Here is an 18,784-nt window from a genome sequence, read left to right on the forward strand (position 1 = left end):
TGTCACTTATACCCACTAAAACGGACCTATGTGAATCCGAACAAAATTCTTCAATACGATCAACACCTTTTTCTTTTCCATTCTGAGTTATCGCAGGGGATTAGTCCTTCCGTCTTCTTTGAAACGAAGCCGCTGAGTACACCAAATCCGCTATCTTATATCGTCCTAACACAAGCTCATGTTGACAGCACAATATCAGGACACCCTAAGCGGCGTAATCTCATTGTTACTAGGTATTTTCAGCAGCGAAGAACCCGCAAAGAATGGACCTGGCGTTGCATTCTGTCAGCAGCAGAAGAGGCAAAGGAGAGGGGCACCAGATGGTCAAGCGTACATCAGAAACGTGCCAGCTGTCAGAACTTCCACAGAGGGCGCGAAAAAGTTAATAAATATCAAGGCGATGAGAGCCGCATGCGAGGCCATCAAGACTTTGCGGAACCCCCAGCGGTCGGCGCAATAGCCGTTGGCAAATACGCCAAGAATCAAGCCGCAATTGGTAACCATGCCCAGAGCCAGCTGCCACCGGGCTGGAATGGACCAGGATCCATTGGGCAGTTGGATGCCAAACTTGCGTTGGAAAGGCGGAAAGGCGAAGAACGAGCCGATGAGCATGAGGTCGTACGACTCCATGATGGTAGCAGTTGATACGGCGAGCGACCAGGCAATGGCCTTATGGTAATACTGCAAGGCCTCCCTGAGAGTTAGGGTCGTCTCTATTCGCTGAGCGGCATTGGCGGCGGCGTCTTGCGTCAGGGGCACTTTGCCCTGGGAAGTGGGACGGGTCTCCTCATGGAGACAGCCGATGGTCTGTGACTTCTTGGTGGACATTGCGGGGGAGGTCAGGGGGAGGTGAGCGTTGGTTGTTCTGCGAACAACCACCTGGGCAGAGATGGACTGGAAACGTTTGAGACCCTAAATCTTTTGTGGTGTGACTCTGTGTACGACTTCATGCTGGATCGTGTCGTCCTCCAAGGTACTTATACGTCTCAAATCTTCTCGCCTCGTAAGAACCAAGCGGCTGGTTTCAACGTGATCACGACAGAGATCCAGAGGATGGCGTTCGCAAAACTATTTCCACTGATTTGAAGCCACTACTAGGGGGAAGATCTCCGAAATATGCAGATGGCTGTTGTTGCAGCAAGTCTCTTTCCAAGAGACTGGCCTCATCATGCCTTTCTCAACGGCCAGTATGGTAATGGCGTCGCGAGTCAGTAGCAGTGGATTCCGGCAGTCGGCGCTCGGCGGTCCGGTCGGGCTTCCAGGGGGGCTGACTGCCCGGGAACCGAGGGCATTTTCGATTCAACGAGGCTTAGTGTCAGCGAACAAGCTCGCAGCTGACAGACCAAGAAGTGCTGTAATGGGTGGAGGGACGGCTCAGCTGGAACGACGGGGCGACTACTGTCCGCGGTGCTGTTGAGCGAGCCACTGCCATCCTCTTGCTAGCGAGGATTTCGATGGCAAACAGGCCTTGAGGATATCACAGCGAACATCGCTCTATTCCATAGACATTTTATTGATGGGCAAAACAAACGTGTGAGAGCAAGGGACTCTCAAATAGCTGATATACAGAGGAGAGGCAGGCCCGTTGCTCTGAAATCAAGGATGCGATTATCTTTACACCACAGCATGTGAGGTACCGTTCCTGAGCTTGAGGCTTAGTCTGGTGTGCACTGGCTCATCACCAATCTCCGCCATCTTGTCCTCTAGCATCCTGGTCATCCTCCGGACTGTGTCCTCGTATCGAGGTTCATGATAGCAGTTGAAGAGCTCTAGGGGATCCTCTTCACAGTCGAAGAGCTCCCATTCCTTTTCCTCCCCGCCAGGTCGTGTGCCTTCGAGGCCAAAGTCTTCATTGTACCAGTAAATGAGTTTGTAGCGCTGATCTCGGACACCATAGTGCGCATATGCCTCGTGAATGATGTCTCGGTGCATCCAGTACCGGTGATAGGCAATCTGCTGCCAGTCGTCGGGCGTCTGGCCTCGGAGAACTGGGACAAAGGACACACCCTGCATGTACGTAGGGATGCGAACTTTTGCTAGGTCGAGAAAGGTTGGCGCGAAATCAACGTTACAGATAATGTCGTTGCAGACGGACTTTGGCTGGATAGCTGGTGGGTAACGAATCATGAAAGGCATCTGGAAGCTTTCCTCATACATGAATCGCTTGTCGAACCAACCGTGCTCGCCTAAGAAGAATCCCTGGTCTGACGTGTATACGACGATGGTATTCTCCGTTAGCCCTTCGGCATCGAGCCAGTCCAGCATGCGTCCGACATTGTCATCTATGCTCTGTATGGTGCGGAGATAACGTTGCATGTATCTCTGAAACTTGAACTCGGCTAGCTCCTGTTTTGTTGTGAATGTGAAGACATCGCCCGTCTCTTTGCAGATAAGCCTCAGACCTGTGACATCGTCGGGATTGGGAATCTTTCTATCGCTCCACCACCACATGTCGATCATTTTTGACCCGACTTTACTCCTCGGACCTTCAGGTTGCACAATGCCTAGGTCTGTGTAGGTCAAATCGTCTGCAACCCTCATCTTTGCGACAGTGGCCGCCCTGGCACGGTTCTTGTAGTCGTCGGAAAAGGTGTCTGGAAGCCGAATGGGATCCTTGTAGAGATCCTTGTGCTTCTCGTCGTACTCCCAGCTTCGGTGTGGTGCCTTGTGATGACACATGAGAAAAAATGGCTGAGACTTGTCGCGCTTCTCCATCCAGTCAATGCACTTGTCAGTGATGATATCCGTGGCGTACCCGGGGACTACGGAAGTCCCCGACGACTCGATGAATTGAGGATCCCAGTACTCTCCCTGACCAGGAACCACACTCCAGTAATCAAACCCCGTAGGCTCGTGTTCGGCCCCTTCTCCCAGGTGCCACTTGCCGACCATCGCGGTCTGATAGCCTCCCGAACGAAGCTGTTTGGCCACGTTCGGTAGCCTTTTGTTGATCTTTGAGTCCAGCGTCATGACCCCGTTGACATGGTTGTGCGTGCCGCAAAGAACTGCGGCTCGTGAAGGAGTGCATATGCTGTTCGTGACGTAGCAATGGTTGAAGAGCATACCCTCGTTGGCGAGTCGGTCTAGATTCGGCGTGCTGTTAATACCAGCTCCGTAACATGAGATGGATTTGGCGGCATGGTCATCCGCCATGATGAAAACAATGTTTGGTCGGATTCCGTCGGCCATTGTGGCAGAGTTCGATGTCACTGATGTGGTTTAGGCGTAAGCGAGCGGCATACAAGTTGAGGCTTCTTGACCAGGTCGTAGGTCGAAAGCCGGCCGCCGGGTCTTTAAAGTCTCTTGACCTAGTCATCTTTTCCCCATTGTTTCTTCAGGAAAGGATTCCGCGTTGCCGTTGCAACCGAGACTCGAGGCGCTCAATCATGCATGCCGTGATGAAGATGATGGCGAGAATGCCACGAGGAGCCAACCGTTGTTGGCCACGCCGGGGGGTTCGGAGTGGAGGCTGCCAAAGCCACACGTTCGGGGTGTGCACACTACGGCTGTCGGCGATCGCGCTAGGGAGTCGGTCCTCTCCACACGACGTGCCATGATATGTCGTGATCCAAAGCGTGACATGGGGTTTGTACAGATTCATCAATTGAACCCCTTCGTGAGACATCTCTCGTAGGAGGACTCAAAAGTAGTCTCTGTCTGCCGAGTTTGAATGCTCGTGGCCACTCCAGATGTCATGCCATCCACCGGGTGTACCCAAACCGAAGCTCTCACCACCAAAGTCAAATCCACTTGCAAGATCATCCGCTGAATTCATAGTCAGATCTGCTGTGACCAGTGACACACGAGTCGCGGGCTGGTCGGTGCAAGGCAGCGTTTGCATGGGCTGCGTGACGCCGCTCGGGTGGCGACTGCCCAAGGAGTGGGTGTGTAGTCCAGCGTTCGCGAGATCTTTCAAATGGCGAGCGCCAGCTTGCTCAGTCTCGGGAAGCTCTGCAGCGCGGTCGCTGTCGTCGACGAACCGAGCTTGTCGAAGCATGCTGTGAATGCCTAGCCTCTGATGCTGTCTTGCAGCGCGGGCAAAGCGAGGGCGCTGGTGCGGCGTCTCTTCTTCGGTATCAGAAGGATCTTGACTTTGTTCCCGTTCTCCGGTTAGGTAGAGACCGACGATTCTTTCTAGATCAGCCAGAAGGTGCTTCGCAATCTGAGAGTTTGCAAAGATACGCTTAAGAAACACAGACACAGCAGACGCCTTGGCCAATGCAATCTCTGGAGTCAAGCCCGAATGGTCTGGGTTGAGGGGAGAACGACTCAAGAAGAGAACCAAACGAGACGCGTGGTAACCACATACCGCCACATCCATATGAGGAACCAGAAGGCCTGGGCTCAATTTGGACAGATCATTCAGTATCTGCAGGATAGCCTGTGAATGTACGAGGCATTGTGTCGCTGCAGCGGCCACATATTCCGCAGGCAGGCTTTCGATGACCGGCATAGGAGCCGCCTCTTTGTAACCAGAAAGAAACATCCGAGATATGTCGCAGTGACACTGGTGCCAGGACAAGTGTGTACCAATGAATCGCGCAAGCCAACGAGACCGCGAATAGATATTGACATCTTCGAGTGTACATGTTCCGGGGCTCATTGCTTGCAGATTGCGCTGAAAGTCGTCCACGATCGAGGTGAGTTGGGGTATGACTTGCCTGGACAGAGACACCTGGCGTCTTAATCTCATGACGTCTCTCCTGACGACGACCTGCTGCATAATCTGCCGAAGGAACCCACCCTCAGGGATGCCGTCGAGTGACTGAGACCGCGCTTCTGATTCGGGCACGAAGTCTTCCTCCTTAGAGGGAAACTCGAGATAGATGACCTCGTAAGGGCAGAGCTCACACTCCGGCAAGCCTACTGAAAACTGCGCATCCACCATCATCAGACACCATAGGACACGGCGGCGAATTTCCTGGGCTAGTGGACTGAGGTCCGTTCGCTCATAGTGCAGACGAAGAGCACTGGCAGCACGTGTTGCCAGAGCACATAGCATGAAAGCTTTCTGAAAGTTACCGATCTCCATCCGATACAGAATCACAAGCATGAGAGCTTGGGTCAGAAAGATCGACGGCTGTTCGATCTGCGACCAGATCCTCATTTCTACCCGTTGGACCCAGATATCCGTGAGGACCGGAAAGTATTTTGTGTACCTCAAATGAAGGGCTGAACACGATAACAGTGCCAGAAGCAAGGTCTCGTCCAGCGTGCCATCAATGCAGCGCTGCGTCATCGACGATTCGTTGAGGAATGCGTACACAGGCATGGGATACACATGCTGGAAGAAGTCGTTGACCAGCCGCAGTTGTTCGCGAATTGGCGGAACCACCACATCTTGGACTTGGGGTGGTCTTGAGTTGCCATGACTTGCCTGGCTGTCACGAAACACAGACGGTGATTCCGAGCGTTGTTCTAAAGAAAGCTGGCCGGGACTGACCGAGATGGCTGTGCCAGACTCGGGCTTCTCTGACGAAGTTTCGAGCGGCAGACCGAGTGAATGACTCTGAGAGGAAGAGAAGGAGCGTGCTGAATGAGAATTCCCCGTTTCAGGATAGACGCAAGTCTTGGCTCGACGACGGCAGCTTCCACAGCATGGGGTTTCGCCAGAGCATTTCGATTTCTGAGACCGACATTCTAAACACGCGCGAGCTCCGCGACGCCTTTCAGGGCGAGTTCGTGGATTGAGACCAGACGATGACGACGGCGTGGACGCTGTTCTGAACGAACAGGAGAATGCTAGCCGCTCACAGTTGGCACAGGGATCTGGTCCCCCTTCGCACCGTACCTGTCAAGCCAGTCAACCGGGCATGAACACTAAATAAGAGCCGTTCTAGGCGCAGCGGACTGTTCCGACCTTGCGTGACCTGCACTGGGAGCAAGTGTGACTCGACCTCGGCACCGGCATGTCCGATGTGCTGTGTTGCTTGAGGTATCGTGGTAGAGAGCCTGGCGTCTAGGTGGGAGGGAGTTTAGAGGCGTCTGAGGGAGAAGCTCAGGATCGGCCAGGAGTGGCGTTGTGCCCAGTTCCGACTGTGTTGCCAAACATCCATAGTAGCGAAGTGCAGAAGAAGAGTTTGTACGATGTTGCAGAGCTCGCAGGACCAAGGAACGTCATTGCTTGATGGACGGCGGATGTCGGCTGAGTTGACGTGATCGAAGGTGGCCCTGCCTTGCCAGGGGTGTGGAAAGAGGGCCCAACCGGGAGATGCTTGTCCGGTATAGGTGCATTCCTCTGAAGCGTAGTCAGCTCGCCATACATGTACACGGGTCATTTCGTAAACAGGGACAGGCTCCCGAGAATATGGCTCAGGACGCCGCCAAGAGATGGCCAGAATCGCAACCTCGCCCTCGGCACATCGAGAGTGCCAAATTAATCAGTTCACCCCATTCGTCAATCAATCACTCGTTCACCCGCAAATCACCACGAATAGCATGGTACACAGACACAGAAGTGCCGGGCCGGGTCGCAGAATGGGTCTCTGGCGGAAGATCGCATTGCACCCACGAGATGTTGCGCCACAGCGGGAGCGAGGAGACACTGGGCGGCCCCTATGCCGCCAGAGCAACGGCTACAGGTACCTTGCTCGTCTCTGGATCTTCACGCGTGCTGTGAAGACGTGAACGTGCAGAAGGAAGCGGGCCGTTCGGCCTATGATCCCCGCTCCCATGTTCCCCTAGCTTGTGTGTGAAGAGGCCTGAAGGTGCGAGCCAATGGCAAAGGTAAGCAGGCCAAAGACGTTGCCGACTGGCTTGTCACTTGCATAAGGGCGTTCTGTCAAGTAGCCAATGTGGTGGGCGTGCTGGCAGAGCCCGGGGATACCATACAATGTGGGCATGTTGAACCGACAAGGAGAGTTGACGATGTGACCTGAGTGTCTCATCAACCAGGCGAATGAGCGGATATCACCGTGAGTGCAACTCGCGACCTCTGTCCCCTCCAGGCCTACGGCGGCTACAGAAAGAAGCTGGCGCTGATTGATGCCCGAGGTCTGGCCATTACTCGCCACGGCCCCCCCAAATCCTAGCTGGATCTCCATACCTACCTAGGTAGGCAAGGACCTAGGTAGGTAAGGACCTAAGTAGGTAAGGTCGGCAAGGTAGACGGAATGGCCGTCAGCTTGGTTCGATAGCTTTCTCGTCACAGGCAAGAATTAAGCGCCGGCCACTGGAGGAGGCAGAGCCACTTCACACCAGCCGCTGAGCTCGCCGGCGGCAATCATATCCCTGCCCTCCAGATCTTGCTTGCCCACACTTCGCTCGAAACGATGCAGGCGCATATACATGTTTCTCGTCTTAGAGCGTGCATGAGATGAGCCGGCCACTGGCGAACAAGGTTCGCAAGGAAGGATACCTACCGCCTACATGTCCGTTACCTAGGTACCTTAGGTAGGTATCTAGCTTAGGTGCCTCTCCTGTAATCCCCGCACCAACCCCACCAAGCGCCGGGTGCTCAGTTCGGGGGCTGGACAGCGGTGGAAGTCCCACCTCACCTACCTGGCTACCTACCTGGCTAGGTGTCTACCGTACCTTAAGGCAGGTACCTACCTTACCTGTCCTCAGTAAGGTACCTAGGCAGTCAGTAGCTCGTGCCCCGCTCCCGTCCCAGATCCACGTCCCACGTCCCACGTTCCGTCCGTGTCTTTCGGATCACCTCTGTGACCTCACAGGAACACCATCGCAGCTTTCCCCTCAGTGTCGTCGCACGTTCATCACCCTCCCTCCTGCCACGAATTGCCTCGACCCGCGCCCTCGACACCACGCTTGCATCGGCAGCTCCCCAGGCACCGACATAGCCTCTGAGCCACGCACTGCGCCAGACCACGTACCGCCCGCATAAACGCCCAACCACACGCCCAAATCCCCCCCACCTACGAAAAGGGCGGCCGACCATACAAGACGACCACACTTTTCGCATACACACACGCACGAACCCAGCACTTCTGCGATCTCCTTTCCCTTCGACCAGCTGCGCTTGGTAGCTGGAGTGGCCGAGTAGCCAAGAACACCTCATCGCACCAAGCCCTCGGAGACCGAGATCCACTTGCCCACCATGACGCAGTCTCCCATGATCTCGGTGCCTCTGAAGAAGACCAACGAGATTGACTGGGTCGGGCCTCTCAAATCATACATCAGAGATACCTATGGCGATGATCCTGAGCGCTATGCCGAGGAGTGCGCTACCCTCAACCGCCTCCGGCAAGACATGCGGGGCGCTGGCAAAGACAGCACCTCCGGCCGCGACATGCTCTACCGGTACTACGGACAGCTGGAGCTCCTAGACCTGCGCTTCCCTGTGGACGAACAACACATCAAGATTTCCTTCACATGGTTCGCATCTGCCCCTCTCCCTTCTTGCATGACGCCCGTGCTGACATGGCGCCACCAGGTATGACGCCTTCACCCACAAGCTGACGTCGCAATACTCTCTCGCCTTTGAGAAAGCTTCCATCATCTTCAACATCTCTGCTGTTCTCTCCTGCTATGCTGCCCATCAATCGAGAGCAGACGAATCCGGCCTCAAGACGGCGTACCACAACTTTCAAGCCTCTGCTGGCATGTTCACCTACATCAACGAGAACTTTCTACACGCCCCCTCCTCCGACCTGAGCCGGGAAACTGTCAAGACGTTGATCAGTATCAACCTGGCGCAAGCGCAAGAGGTGTTCCTCGAGAAGCAGGTGGCGGATCAGAAGAAGATAGCCCTGCTGGCCAAGCTCGCGAGCCAGGCGGCTTCTCTGTACAAGGAGGCAGTAGAGGGCGCCCAGGAGAACGTCAACAAGGGCATTTTTGAGAGGGTCTGGCTCCTCATGGTCCAGGTATAAATGCATCATACTCCCACCCATCATTGACTCTGCTGACACGAGAAGGTCAAATCGAACCTCCTAGGCTCCATGGCCCAGTACTACCAAGCACTCACCGATGCCGAGACTGGCCAATACGGAACTGCAATAGCACGTCTGCAACTTGCCGAGACCCAAGCCAAGGATGCCGATAGATCAGCGAGCAGCTTCCCTAGCAACTGCCCGCCGAGCTCCAACTTGACATCGGATACTGGCGGCATCTTGGCCGAATCGACAAAACGCCACGTCGCCACGGTGCAGGAAAAGCTTAGAGAGCTAATCAAGGACAACGACTACATCTACCACCACACTGTCCCTGCGGAGGCAAGCCTCGCCCCTGTTGGGAAGCTACCGGCTGCCAAGCCGATTCCCGTGAGCGAACTCTACGCTGGCCAGGACATTCAGCGCATCACGGGCCCGGACCTGTTCTCCAAAATCGTGCCTTTCGCCGTCACGGAGATGGCCAGTCTGTACGATGAGGAAAAAGCAAAGCTCATTCGAGCCGAGTCCGAAAAGGTCGACATCGCAAACGACGAAATGGCCGCAAGCTTAGACTACCTGAGGTTACCTGGCGCGCTTCAGGTTCTCAAGGGCGGGTTTGACCAGGACGTCCTCCCAGACGAAGACTTCAGGCAATGGTGCGAGGATGTTGCCAACCACGAAAGTCCTACTTCGATATTTGAGCTACTTCGCTCAGAGAAGGAAACCATCGTGTCCCTGCTTGAGAGGAACACGAAACAGCTTGACATGGAAGAGAGTGTGTGTGAAAAGATGAGGTCCAAGTACGAGAACGAGTGGTCGCAGCAGCCGAGCTCCCGCCTTACCTCAACCCTCCGAGGCGATATTCGCAATTACCGCGAGGCACTCGAAGAGGCTTCCCGAAGCGACAATCAGCTGTCCATCAAGCTGAGACAGAACGAGGTTGATTTTGAAGAAATGCGTCAAGCATCGCGGAACGGTGAGGTGGATGCACTATTTCAGCGGGCTGTCAACAAGGCGCGTGCCAAGTCTAGCAGCGCCGTCAGTCCCATGGGCAACGAGCCGAACCTCCTGGACGCCGATTTTGACGAAGGAGGTCCCTCCGTTGTTGAACAGATCAAACTGGTGGAAGAGGTCATGAAGAAACTGAATCTCGTCAAGAGGGAACGAAACCAAACCCTGAAGGATCTCAAGGAACAGGTTTGTCACGAAAAGTGTATCGACTGCCACAGAGCTAACATGACATCAGGTCCACAACGACGACATTTCTGAAATTCTGATCCTCAACAAGAAGAACATTGCCAACTATGAGCAACAGCTCTTCCAGTCGGAGCTCGAAAAGTTCCGCCCTCTGCAGAACCGACTGCTTCAGGCAAACCAAAAACAATCTGCCTTCATGAAGGAACTCAACTCGTCTTTCAATAATCTACTCCAAGACAAGCGAGTTCGATCTGAACAGAGCAAGTACGAGGTAATCCAAAGGCAAAGAGCATCAGCTATCAACAGGTACAAGCGTGCATACCAGGAATTCCTCGACCTCTCGGCCGGCCTCCAGGGTGCGAAGCGCTGGTACGCCGAGATGAAAGAGACGGTTCAAAGCTTGGAAAAGAACGTTGAGACGTTTGTCAACAACCGCCGATCCGAGGGTGCACAACTTCTCAACCAGATCGAACAAGACAAGTCGACTCGCAAAGACTCGCATGCCGAGACTGAGCGCGAGCGCCTTAGAGGGTTGATGGAGCGCATGTCGATGGACCCCAATAGCTCTGGGCAAAAGCCACCTTCCAACAGGCCAACACCTAGCCCATTGAACTTCACCCAGCCGAACTCTTCTTCCAACTCGGTACCACGATACCCACAGGCCAATTTTCAAGGCCAGTACCAGGTCCCTCAGTCGCCTCCCCCTACGCAGACGAGCATGCAACAGCAGCAGTATCCCAGCTTCGCGCACCCCCCAATACGCAATCCTTCACACCGCAGTCTGCGAACACATACGGCCAGCCTGCCTACAACCCAAGCCAATACGGCCGCACACCGGGGCCCACGTCTCCGCCCCGCACCAGTCGACCTTCGGCCCCACAGTGCTCCGGGGACCCGCGTCACCACCGCCAACTCAGACGTCCTTCGGGCAAAGTCAGCAATCGTACGGCGGCTGGTCAAGCGGCCAGCAACCACAGCAGCATAGCCACTCGCACAGCCTTTCCCAGGGCCAGATGCCGCCTGGCTTTGTGCCGCCGCCGCCTCCTCCGGGCCCTCCTCCGCTGGGACCCCAACAGACATTTTACGGACAGCAGCAGCAGCAGCAGCAGCAACAGCAAAACAACCCGTCGAGTGCATACCCGAACAGCGCCTACCCACAGAGCGGACATCCATCGAGCGCACAGCCCGGACAGGGCAACGACCCATGGGCGGGGCTGAATGCGTGGAAATAGGGGTAGAAGAAGTGGTTGGGGCGTGGATTGGGGGTAAAAGATCAGGTGTGGAAATTATGAGGACTCTGCATGTGTCGGGCGTCATGGGGGCGTTTGGCATCTAGACGATACATATACACATGGAGTATCAATGGGCGGCGAAGGGGATAAACGCAACGTAACGGTCGAGCTCTCCCCTATTTGTGCGAGTGAGGGAGTCAAAGCCAGCAGCCATAATTGACGTCGATTCCAGCACGTGGACCGTGCATCCAAGATCGTAGACGTAGCAATGGTCTTGCATTCTCTTCGATTCACATCGAAGAACAGCAACAACGGGTCGAAGTACTACTACAACATCGCCCGTTGTACCTCAGTGTTGCCATCATCGCATCACTCTGCGTAGCACTCTGCGGATCGTCACACAGATTTAACAATTTTACAATGAGGTGTGAGTGGCCTCCACGAAAGCAGCCCCGCCAGCTCCCAGACTGTCGGCGCCGTCCCCGTCTATATCTCTATGGTACAAAGATCAAGAAGGTAAGATCAAAACCCTGGTATACAATTGCTCGCGGCCCTCTCGTCCAGGCGCAGCTTTCTTTGTTGGGCGTCGATAGTGGGAGTTTGTGTGTATTCCTGTTTCTTGTTCCCGGGGTCTCGAACCGCGCGGAACGACGAACCCTGTCGGTGGTATGGCACCGTAGTGCGTTGATCCCGCCTTTCTATGTGTTGGATTAGGTTTCTCATTTTGGGGGGAAAGAGCTCGGTCGTTGAGCTGAAGGTCAACCGGCAATATGGTACATTGTCTTGTTCTAAATTTGGGCAAGCGCCTCAGGGCGAGTCTGGCTTCTTCGGGGGGTCGTCCTTCTTCTCGGCCGGCTTCTCGACCGGCTTGTCGGCCGGCTTGTCAGTCGAGCTGCCGCTGGCATCGGTTTCCGACTTTTTGTGTGCCGGGTGGTTCGTGAGAGTGTGCCACATGGACTTGAGGAAGCCCTCATTCTTGTGCGAGTCGGAGGCGTCAGGGTCAACGGTCGATCTGTGTCTTGTCAGTGATTGCCTTCGTATGCGTGCCGATGAGCATTGCGACTTACCCAGTCGGCGAGACATTCATGATACGCTTGGCCGTCTTGTCGCCCATCTCGTTGGCCAGCATTTCGATCAACGTGCGCTGGTTGGCGCTGAGATACTTGGGCATGCTGACACGGAACTCAACCTTGAGATCGCCCGATCCGCCACGACCGCTGAGCTTCTTCATGCCCATGCCTGACAGCGTCAGGCGATCGCCCGTGCTTGTGCCCGTGGCCACCTTGACGTTGACCTGGCCTGTCAATGTCGGTATCGTGACTTCGCCGCCGAGCATGGCCGTCGTGATGGGCAGATTGGCCGTGTAGAGAATGTCGGAGCCAGCGCGGCGGAACTTGGGGTCTGATGCGACGCGCACAAAGACATATAGGTCGCCCTTCTGCGCGCGCACGTTGGGGTCCGCGGCCTTGCCGGTCACGGGCGCATCGCCACTACCGTCGACGCGGAGGCGCATGCCGTCTTCAATACCAGCGGGAATATCGACAGTGATGGTCTTGCGCTCGCGCACAACGCCGTTGCCAGAGCAGGGTTTGCACTCGCCGCCGCGGGGCACCGTAGAGCCCGTACCGCCGCAGGAGCCGCAGGTCGAGGCCATCTGGAAGCCGCCGTTCATTGTGTGCACGCGGGTGCCGGTGCCGTGACATGTCTTGCACTCAGTGCGCTTCGTGCCAGCCTTGAGACCGCTGCCAGAGCAGGTGCCGCAGGTGGACAGAGGCGTGATGTGGAGAGTCTTGGCGACACCCTTGGCGGCCTCCATGAAGGAGATACTGGCGTGCACCTCAATGTTGTCGCCGACTAGTACCTCCTCGCGGAACGGGTTGCGTCCACCGCGTCCGCGACCACCACCAAAGGGTCCGCCCTGACCGCCGGTAAAAGCCGAAAAGATGTCGTCAAAGTTGAAGCCTCCGCCGAACCCGCCGCCGGCTTGACCTCCAAAGCCGTGGAAGGGATTACCGCCGCCAAAGGGGTCGCCTCCGCCAAAGCCACCAGGTCCACCTCCACCACTGGGATCGAAGCCGGCGGCGCCGAACTGGTCGTATTGTTGCTTCTTCGCAGGATCGGAGAGAATCTCGTAGGCGGACTGGATCTCACCGAATGTTTCCTTGGCCGAGGCGTCCTTGTTGGTGTCGGGATGATACTTCTTTGCGAGGCCGTAGTAGGCCTTCTTGATCTCGGAAGCCGAAGCTGATTTGCCAACACCTAGTGCTTTGTACGGGTCTTTTGTTGCGAGGTTGGTTGGCGTCGCATGGAAAGCCTGGGACGTGCAAGTCAGCGGACGACACTTTTTCTTCAGGTTGAGGCAGGGAAGGCGGCGGTACATACTCGTTTCGAGGATGGGGCCGAGCTATTCGCAGGTGACAGAAATCGAACAGACGGCCTGGAAGAAGCTGCAAAAGCTGCGGTGTGAATCTGCGCATGTTTACAGAGAGCTTCTCCCAACTTGGGTCGTCGACAAGCTTGGACGGGAAGCAGACGGCTCGGGGCCGCTGCGGCCTTGGTTAAAAGACTACTTGTGTTCATGTCGAACGCCTGCTAGTCAGAATAGCATTGAAGAAAAATGCACGGCGACAGATGCGCAAATCTAGAAAAGAGTGTGTAGCGGTTGACAGAGGATGCCGTGGGTGGGATGGTGCGAGGCGTGTCGTGGCCGCGTTGACAGAAGAGTCGAGGAAATTCTGTCGAGTTCGAAAGTTGAGCCGAGTTGAGGTCCCATACGCTCCTGACGACTCACTGGGTGCACCCGCCTGTGCACAGTTGCGAAGGTGCGGCCATACGACATCGCAACTTTTTCTTTGCCGGCCTTGAGCCGAAGGTGGATACCTAAGGCCAGAGTGACGAGCGGCAATTGGCGGGCTGGAGGGGCAGGTTCGCGTCAGCGGTATCCCACGGCGTTGGAGTGGTTCTCAGGCGGCTGTGGCATGCCCGGTACCTATATTCTCACCTTGGGTTAGTGGGGGAGGTAGGTACCTGCCCAAGGCCCACACGCGAGGCGCGGAATGGTCGTACCTATGACGCGCTATGCCCGCTAAATGCAGGGTCAGGAGGTCGAGCCTGAGGTCACCGGCCAATTCTAGCTGAAGCGGCCGAGAAATCAATCCAAGCCATGCGAGCCAGAAAGTCGACGGGAGAGATGATTTAGATGTCTTCAATTGCGAGATGATAGTATAGAGAAAAGATAAAAAAAAAACTCTGGAAATATCCCCAAACGCCCGTCATATCAAAGAAGATTCGTAGACAAACTTGATCGCTGCAATTCATGTCGACCTGCCATGTCTGCGGTGCACTGTGCCGTGCCGAGATGGACTTCGAAACCAAAACGCCGACGGCATCATGAAGGGGCAAAGAGGGCACAAGACAAGCCCTTTGTCCGCAATGCCTTCCACACTCCCTTTCTGCCAATAACCTGAGGGGTATCATTCAGATGCTCTTTCAAACACGTGTGCAATGCCTTCACTTTTCGACATCCAATGCTGGGGGTGGCCTTCGCTGCTTGTCTGCCCGGGTCAAGCTTTGGCTGTGTACTCTGTGGATGAAGTCCACAATGGCGTCGTTCTCCTGGATGCCCGCACCGTTGAAATGCTTGCGCACCGCCAATGCCAGCTGCTCTTTGCTTTGCCGCCTGTCTTGCCTTCTGCGGGCCATTGTCGGAGAGTGGAGGCCGATGCAGCCCGGTTGTGACAGGATCATGTGTCGGTAGGAACTGGAGAAGGACGTAGGTGTGTCGAGTCGGTGCTCGCGACGGTAGGCATGCAGCATGTCGCGGTCGAAGGATTTCCAAGAGATCTGACGAAAGAGCGAGTGTTAGCAGGCCTGAAAGCACAGAGAGGCGGAGAGTTGTTTGCGTTGCGTACACTCGGCGGGGTTGCCTCCTCTTTTGCAGCAGCTGTTTTGGAGGCGCTGGCGTTGGTGACCTCGCGGAGCTGGGAACCACCTGTAGCACTCGCTACTCGTCGCATCTTGCCGTTCGTGAGGTGGCTGCCGTGTCCGTTCTTCTCCTTGGCACCTGCAGAGTCTCCTTTGCCGTCATCATGGCCGCCCTTGGCAGTTTTCGCTGGGGGCATGGTTGCGGTGGTGGTCGAAGCGAGAGGCAATCCACGCTCTTGTGGGAGGGGAGTGTAAAGTAGGGGAAGCGCAGTGTGGGACGGGCGTACGACTTGGGAGAAAAAAAATCCGAATGCTTGAGGAGCCGTGGACAGTTCGTATGGGTAGGATTTCGACCCAAGGAGCAGAGCAAGGAGCAGAGTCGACGAGGCAGTCAAAGGAGGAGAAGACGGGCAGGCTTGGTAGCGCAAGGACGAGATCAGGGACTGAAGGCCCTGACTTTTCGCGCCGGCGCAGGACACGGCAATCTGCGTAGCCAGGAGACCAGACCAGACCAGGGACCTCGCACCTCACTGGGCTGACTCGACGTCAGTCTCGGTTCAATTGTCCACGGCAAAGCGGTTCGTCTCCTTCTTCGGGAAGGTGGTCCCCTGTTTGCGGGGGGCCTTCTGCCTGGCTGGCTGCCTGGCGGCTCCTTCCACGCTCATGCAAGCCCTTGGTCACGAATGTTGTAGGTGCCACAGCACTGAGGAGTGGCCCGAACCCCAGGTACATACAGGTAAGGTAGGTAGGTGCCCATGTACATTGCCGTACACTTTCCCATCCATCGTGACAATCCAAATTAGCATCCGCCGATTCCATAATTTCTTCAATTCTTTCCTCTGTCGTCAGTCACAGCTCTCATTATTCGTGCTTGAGTAGACCGCATCACCCACAGGTCAATTCGAGTCGACGAAGCTGCTCGTCGGCCCTTCAATCACGAAACCTAGGGCTGCATCGTCCAGCGTCCTTCCACGAGCGAGCTCATGGCTTTTTGCGCCGCTTGTGGCGCCGGCACGAACGGTTCCTCATGTCAGTCGAGGCCGATCAATAGAACCCTCGCGAGACCACGCCATCTCCTGAACATCGTTCCCCTAGCGCGGCTGCAAGGCTTTTCGGATTGCTGAGTTGTCGCCTTCGCTGTCTTCAGGCTTTGCTATGGCTGGATCTTCAACATGTTGCTCAAAACAACGCGCTTCATTCATGGTCAGTGGTTATTACATGGGTCTGACACGAACTCCAGAACAACGACCAGCCGACTCCCTCTGTTAAGATGACAGTGCGAATAATTCCATTGCAACCTGGCAATCAACATGACCAGCAGCTGCAGCTCGATGGAGCACCATGCAGTGTCCGGCACCGCGCACCCCCTACCAACACCAAAGCAACGCGCGTTGGATCTTTCCGTCCGTTCGTTATTATGCAGGTCACCTGCAATGTTGGCTCAGCCATCACTCAGTTTCCCCCCACCGGTCCCTCCGACGACTGACATGTCACTTATTTTGCGAAAATGTAGCGCAGGCTTTTTGGTAAACGAGCAACGAGCGAATCTCGACTCTTTCGATCCCACCAGCCGCCGGCCTCAATCTAACAATCCCCCGAACAGTATCAAGCACTTGGCCACCACGACGGGCAGAACCGTGGCCGTGGCTTCTACGCCCGACGCAATCCAGCTACCTCTAATTTCCCCCCTTGTCGAGAGCACAACTTCAACTCATGTCAGAACATAGGCTCGGCTCCCTGAAAGCAGCTTCGGTCCCGCTTCGCATCAAGGGGCGTCAGGCTGCAGCGTCCTCCGAGAGCCCGCCAAACGTGTGTACAATTGTAGTTGAGGAGCATGACAGCCCAGATCAAGCACTGCAGATGTGCGATGAGCCGAAGCCAGCTCACATTTTCCTGGCGTCCATGTCGACTTTCAATCCATATTAGATTGTCTTCATTTGGTTCAACGAGCGGCTGGCCCGACAGCTTGGTTCGTCGTTATTCCACGTAATCATCTGGCTGGCCACCCACGCTTTCAATCCGCCGCATCCCACGCCCACGGCCTGGTGGATCAAACCCCCAAACTTTCTTTGGACGCCTCGACTGGACTTCTTCAGACATGTTGCCCAAACGGTTTGAGCTCATCCCTTGATTGAATCTAGTTCCTCACCAGGCTGGTGTCCCCTCGCAGCGCCGAGTCCCAGGTCCCAAGCCATGTCGGATCGCCTAACCCGTGCGATCAGCACCCCTTTTACCAGTGATGCCGCTAGAGACTGGTGGCGGCTGGCCTTGTTGCTTTTCGGTCAGGAAACGAGGCCGGCCTGACAAATCACAACGGAGTGCACTGGTCAGGTGTCCCCCACCCGTGCCAGTTGATCAGGCAGCGCCTCGACACAACTACAATATTCGTGGTACGCTATCTTGGTTACTGTGATCGGTTGCTCATAGCCTTACTCTGGTTCGTGCTGCCCGTGACGGAAATAGGACCTTTTATTCCGTTTTGTCTTCTCGCTGGTTTGATGTCGATCCTCCAGGAGCTGCATTGCCGCAACCATGTCATAGAACGTCGGTATCGGTGTTGCCAGTATCGCGAGGCCTGGGTCATGTACCTTCTGGCAGTCCAGAGCTGTCTTCGCAGCAGCTCATTCGCTCTGATCGCAGGATAAGATCCAAATATTCAGCTTCGACCCACGGCGTATCGACCTGGGATGTTCCTTACTATGGCTGCACAAGTTTCTGTCGGGCTCGCCATAAATATTGACACGACCAGTGTCCCGTTGGTTCCGCGGACGGCTCGTCATTCTGCCTATGGCGACAAGCTAGACTAGCGACCTTACCTATTGACAGCCATACTGTGTTCGGACTACAGCGTTGACCTGCACGTGAGCACGTCTTCATGTGAACCACCGAGTCACAGCAGGCTTCGCAATCTTCTCGAATCGACGGCAGATCGCTTGAATTTTTCTTCGCAAAAGCAAAGACGAGAAAAGTACTGTGTTATTTACGACCCGTCGTGTGTATGCGACCCTCTTCCCGAATATTTGGAAACCCTAGACGAGCTACATTGCGACAAATCGCTAGTACTCTTCTGGCGGTCTTCTGTCGCCCACACGGAGATGCGTTAATCAAGCTATGCCGGAAAAGTACCTCACTTTGAGCGCTGCGTGTCGAGCGCTTCGTGTCAACCAAACGGCTGTTACGGGGGTGGGTTCAGCCTTTTCCGAGGCTTCACCCTGCGCACTGCATTGGCCTGGACCTGAAGATCGACATTTTCTCGAAACCCTCATTGGGGGTCCGGCCAAACCCGTAGCTTCTGTACAACGAAAACTTCAGAGTCAAACCGGCGACGTGTTGCTAACCGCCTTGACAGGTCGATGGTCAATGACGGCTCCTGGGATGCCGTTCAGGGCGGTAAGACTAAAGACGGCTAGGTGGCCTTGGTAGCCCATTAGGCGGATCTATGTCGCCTGTATTAAGGCTTGCCGAGATAAGCGTTTCCTTGGCTGGTCCTAGCCAGTGAAGCTCACGGGCTACAACGGGTGTGTGCCCTCGTCCATGTTACGGCCATAAATACTCTGCTTCGGAGTACTGAGTTGCTCGAGCGTACTAAGACCATGCTCTGGG

At 55.5% G+C, this 18,784-nt stretch overlaps 6 protein-coding genes across 6 annotated transcripts in view; 1 reads left to right on the forward strand and 5 right to left on the reverse strand.

Annotated features, from left to right (window-relative positions):
* VDBG_04408 (general alpha-glucoside permease) overlaps window positions 1–828 on the reverse strand; it is a gene marked incomplete at both ends in the record, with an annotated part of 1,906 nt that extends 1,078 nt beyond the window's left edge. The window contains one exon of the mRNA XM_003004756.1: window positions 335–828. Coding sequence (XP_003004802.1) covers window positions 335–828 — 494 coding nt within the window. The remainder of the gene's footprint in view (window positions 1–334) is intronic.
* A 786-nt stretch (window positions 829–1,614) lies between these two features.
* Window positions 1,615–3,189, reverse strand: VDBG_04409 (N-acetylglucosamine-6-sulfatase; the record flags this gene model as incomplete). Its single annotated transcript, XM_003004757.1, has 1 exon — window positions 1,615–3,189. One exon carries the CDS (start codon window positions 3,187–3,189, stop codon window positions 1,615–1,617), a length of 1,575 nt encoding a protein of 524 aa, XP_003004803.1.
* A 451-nt stretch (window positions 3,190–3,640) lies between these two features.
* VDBG_04410 (conserved hypothetical protein) lies at window positions 3,641–6,278 on the reverse strand (the record flags this gene model as incomplete). The annotated part of the gene is made up of 3 exons (XM_003004758.1): window positions 3,641–5,532; window positions 5,792–5,921; window positions 6,087–6,278. The coding sequence occupies 3 exons, from the start codon at window positions 6,276–6,278 to the stop codon at window positions 3,641–3,643; spliced, it is 2,214 nt and encodes a 737-aa protein (XP_003004804.1).
* A 1,778-nt stretch (window positions 6,279–8,056) lies between these two features.
* VDBG_04411 (vacuolar protein-sorting protein BRO1) lies at window positions 8,057–11,257 on the forward strand (the record flags this gene model as incomplete). The annotated part of the gene is made up of 5 exons (XM_003004759.1): window positions 8,057–8,334; window positions 8,393–8,822; window positions 8,874–10,025; window positions 10,075–10,968; window positions 11,033–11,257. The coding sequence occupies 5 exons, from the start codon at window positions 8,057–8,059 to the stop codon at window positions 11,255–11,257; spliced, it is 2,979 nt and encodes a 992-aa protein (XP_003004805.1).
* Window positions 11,258–12,064: 807 nt separating this feature from the next.
* On the reverse strand, window positions 12,065–13,971 carry VDBG_04412 (chaperone protein dnaJ; the record flags this gene model as incomplete). Its single annotated transcript, XM_003004760.1, has 3 exons — window positions 12,065–12,269; window positions 12,325–13,571; window positions 13,640–13,971. 3 exons carry the CDS (start codon window positions 13,835–13,837, stop codon window positions 12,065–12,067), a joined length of 1,650 nt encoding a protein of 549 aa, XP_003004806.1.
* A 796-nt stretch (window positions 13,972–14,767) lies between these two features.
* Window positions 14,768–15,378, reverse strand: VDBG_04413 (conserved hypothetical protein; the record flags this gene model as incomplete). The annotated part of the gene is made up of 2 exons (XM_003004761.1): window positions 14,768–15,100; window positions 15,169–15,378. 2 exons carry the CDS (start codon window positions 15,376–15,378, stop codon window positions 14,768–14,770), a joined length of 543 nt encoding a protein of 180 aa, XP_003004807.1.
* Window positions 15,379–18,784: the final 3,406 nt, after the last annotated feature.

This window comes from Verticillium alfalfae, genomic scaffold (assembly GCF_000150825.1).
Source record: "Verticillium alfalfae VaMs.102 supercont1.5 genomic scaffold, whole genome shotgun sequence".
Taxonomy (NCBI): domain Eukaryota; kingdom Fungi; phylum Ascomycota; class Sordariomycetes; order Glomerellales; family Plectosphaerellaceae; genus Verticillium; species Verticillium alfalfae.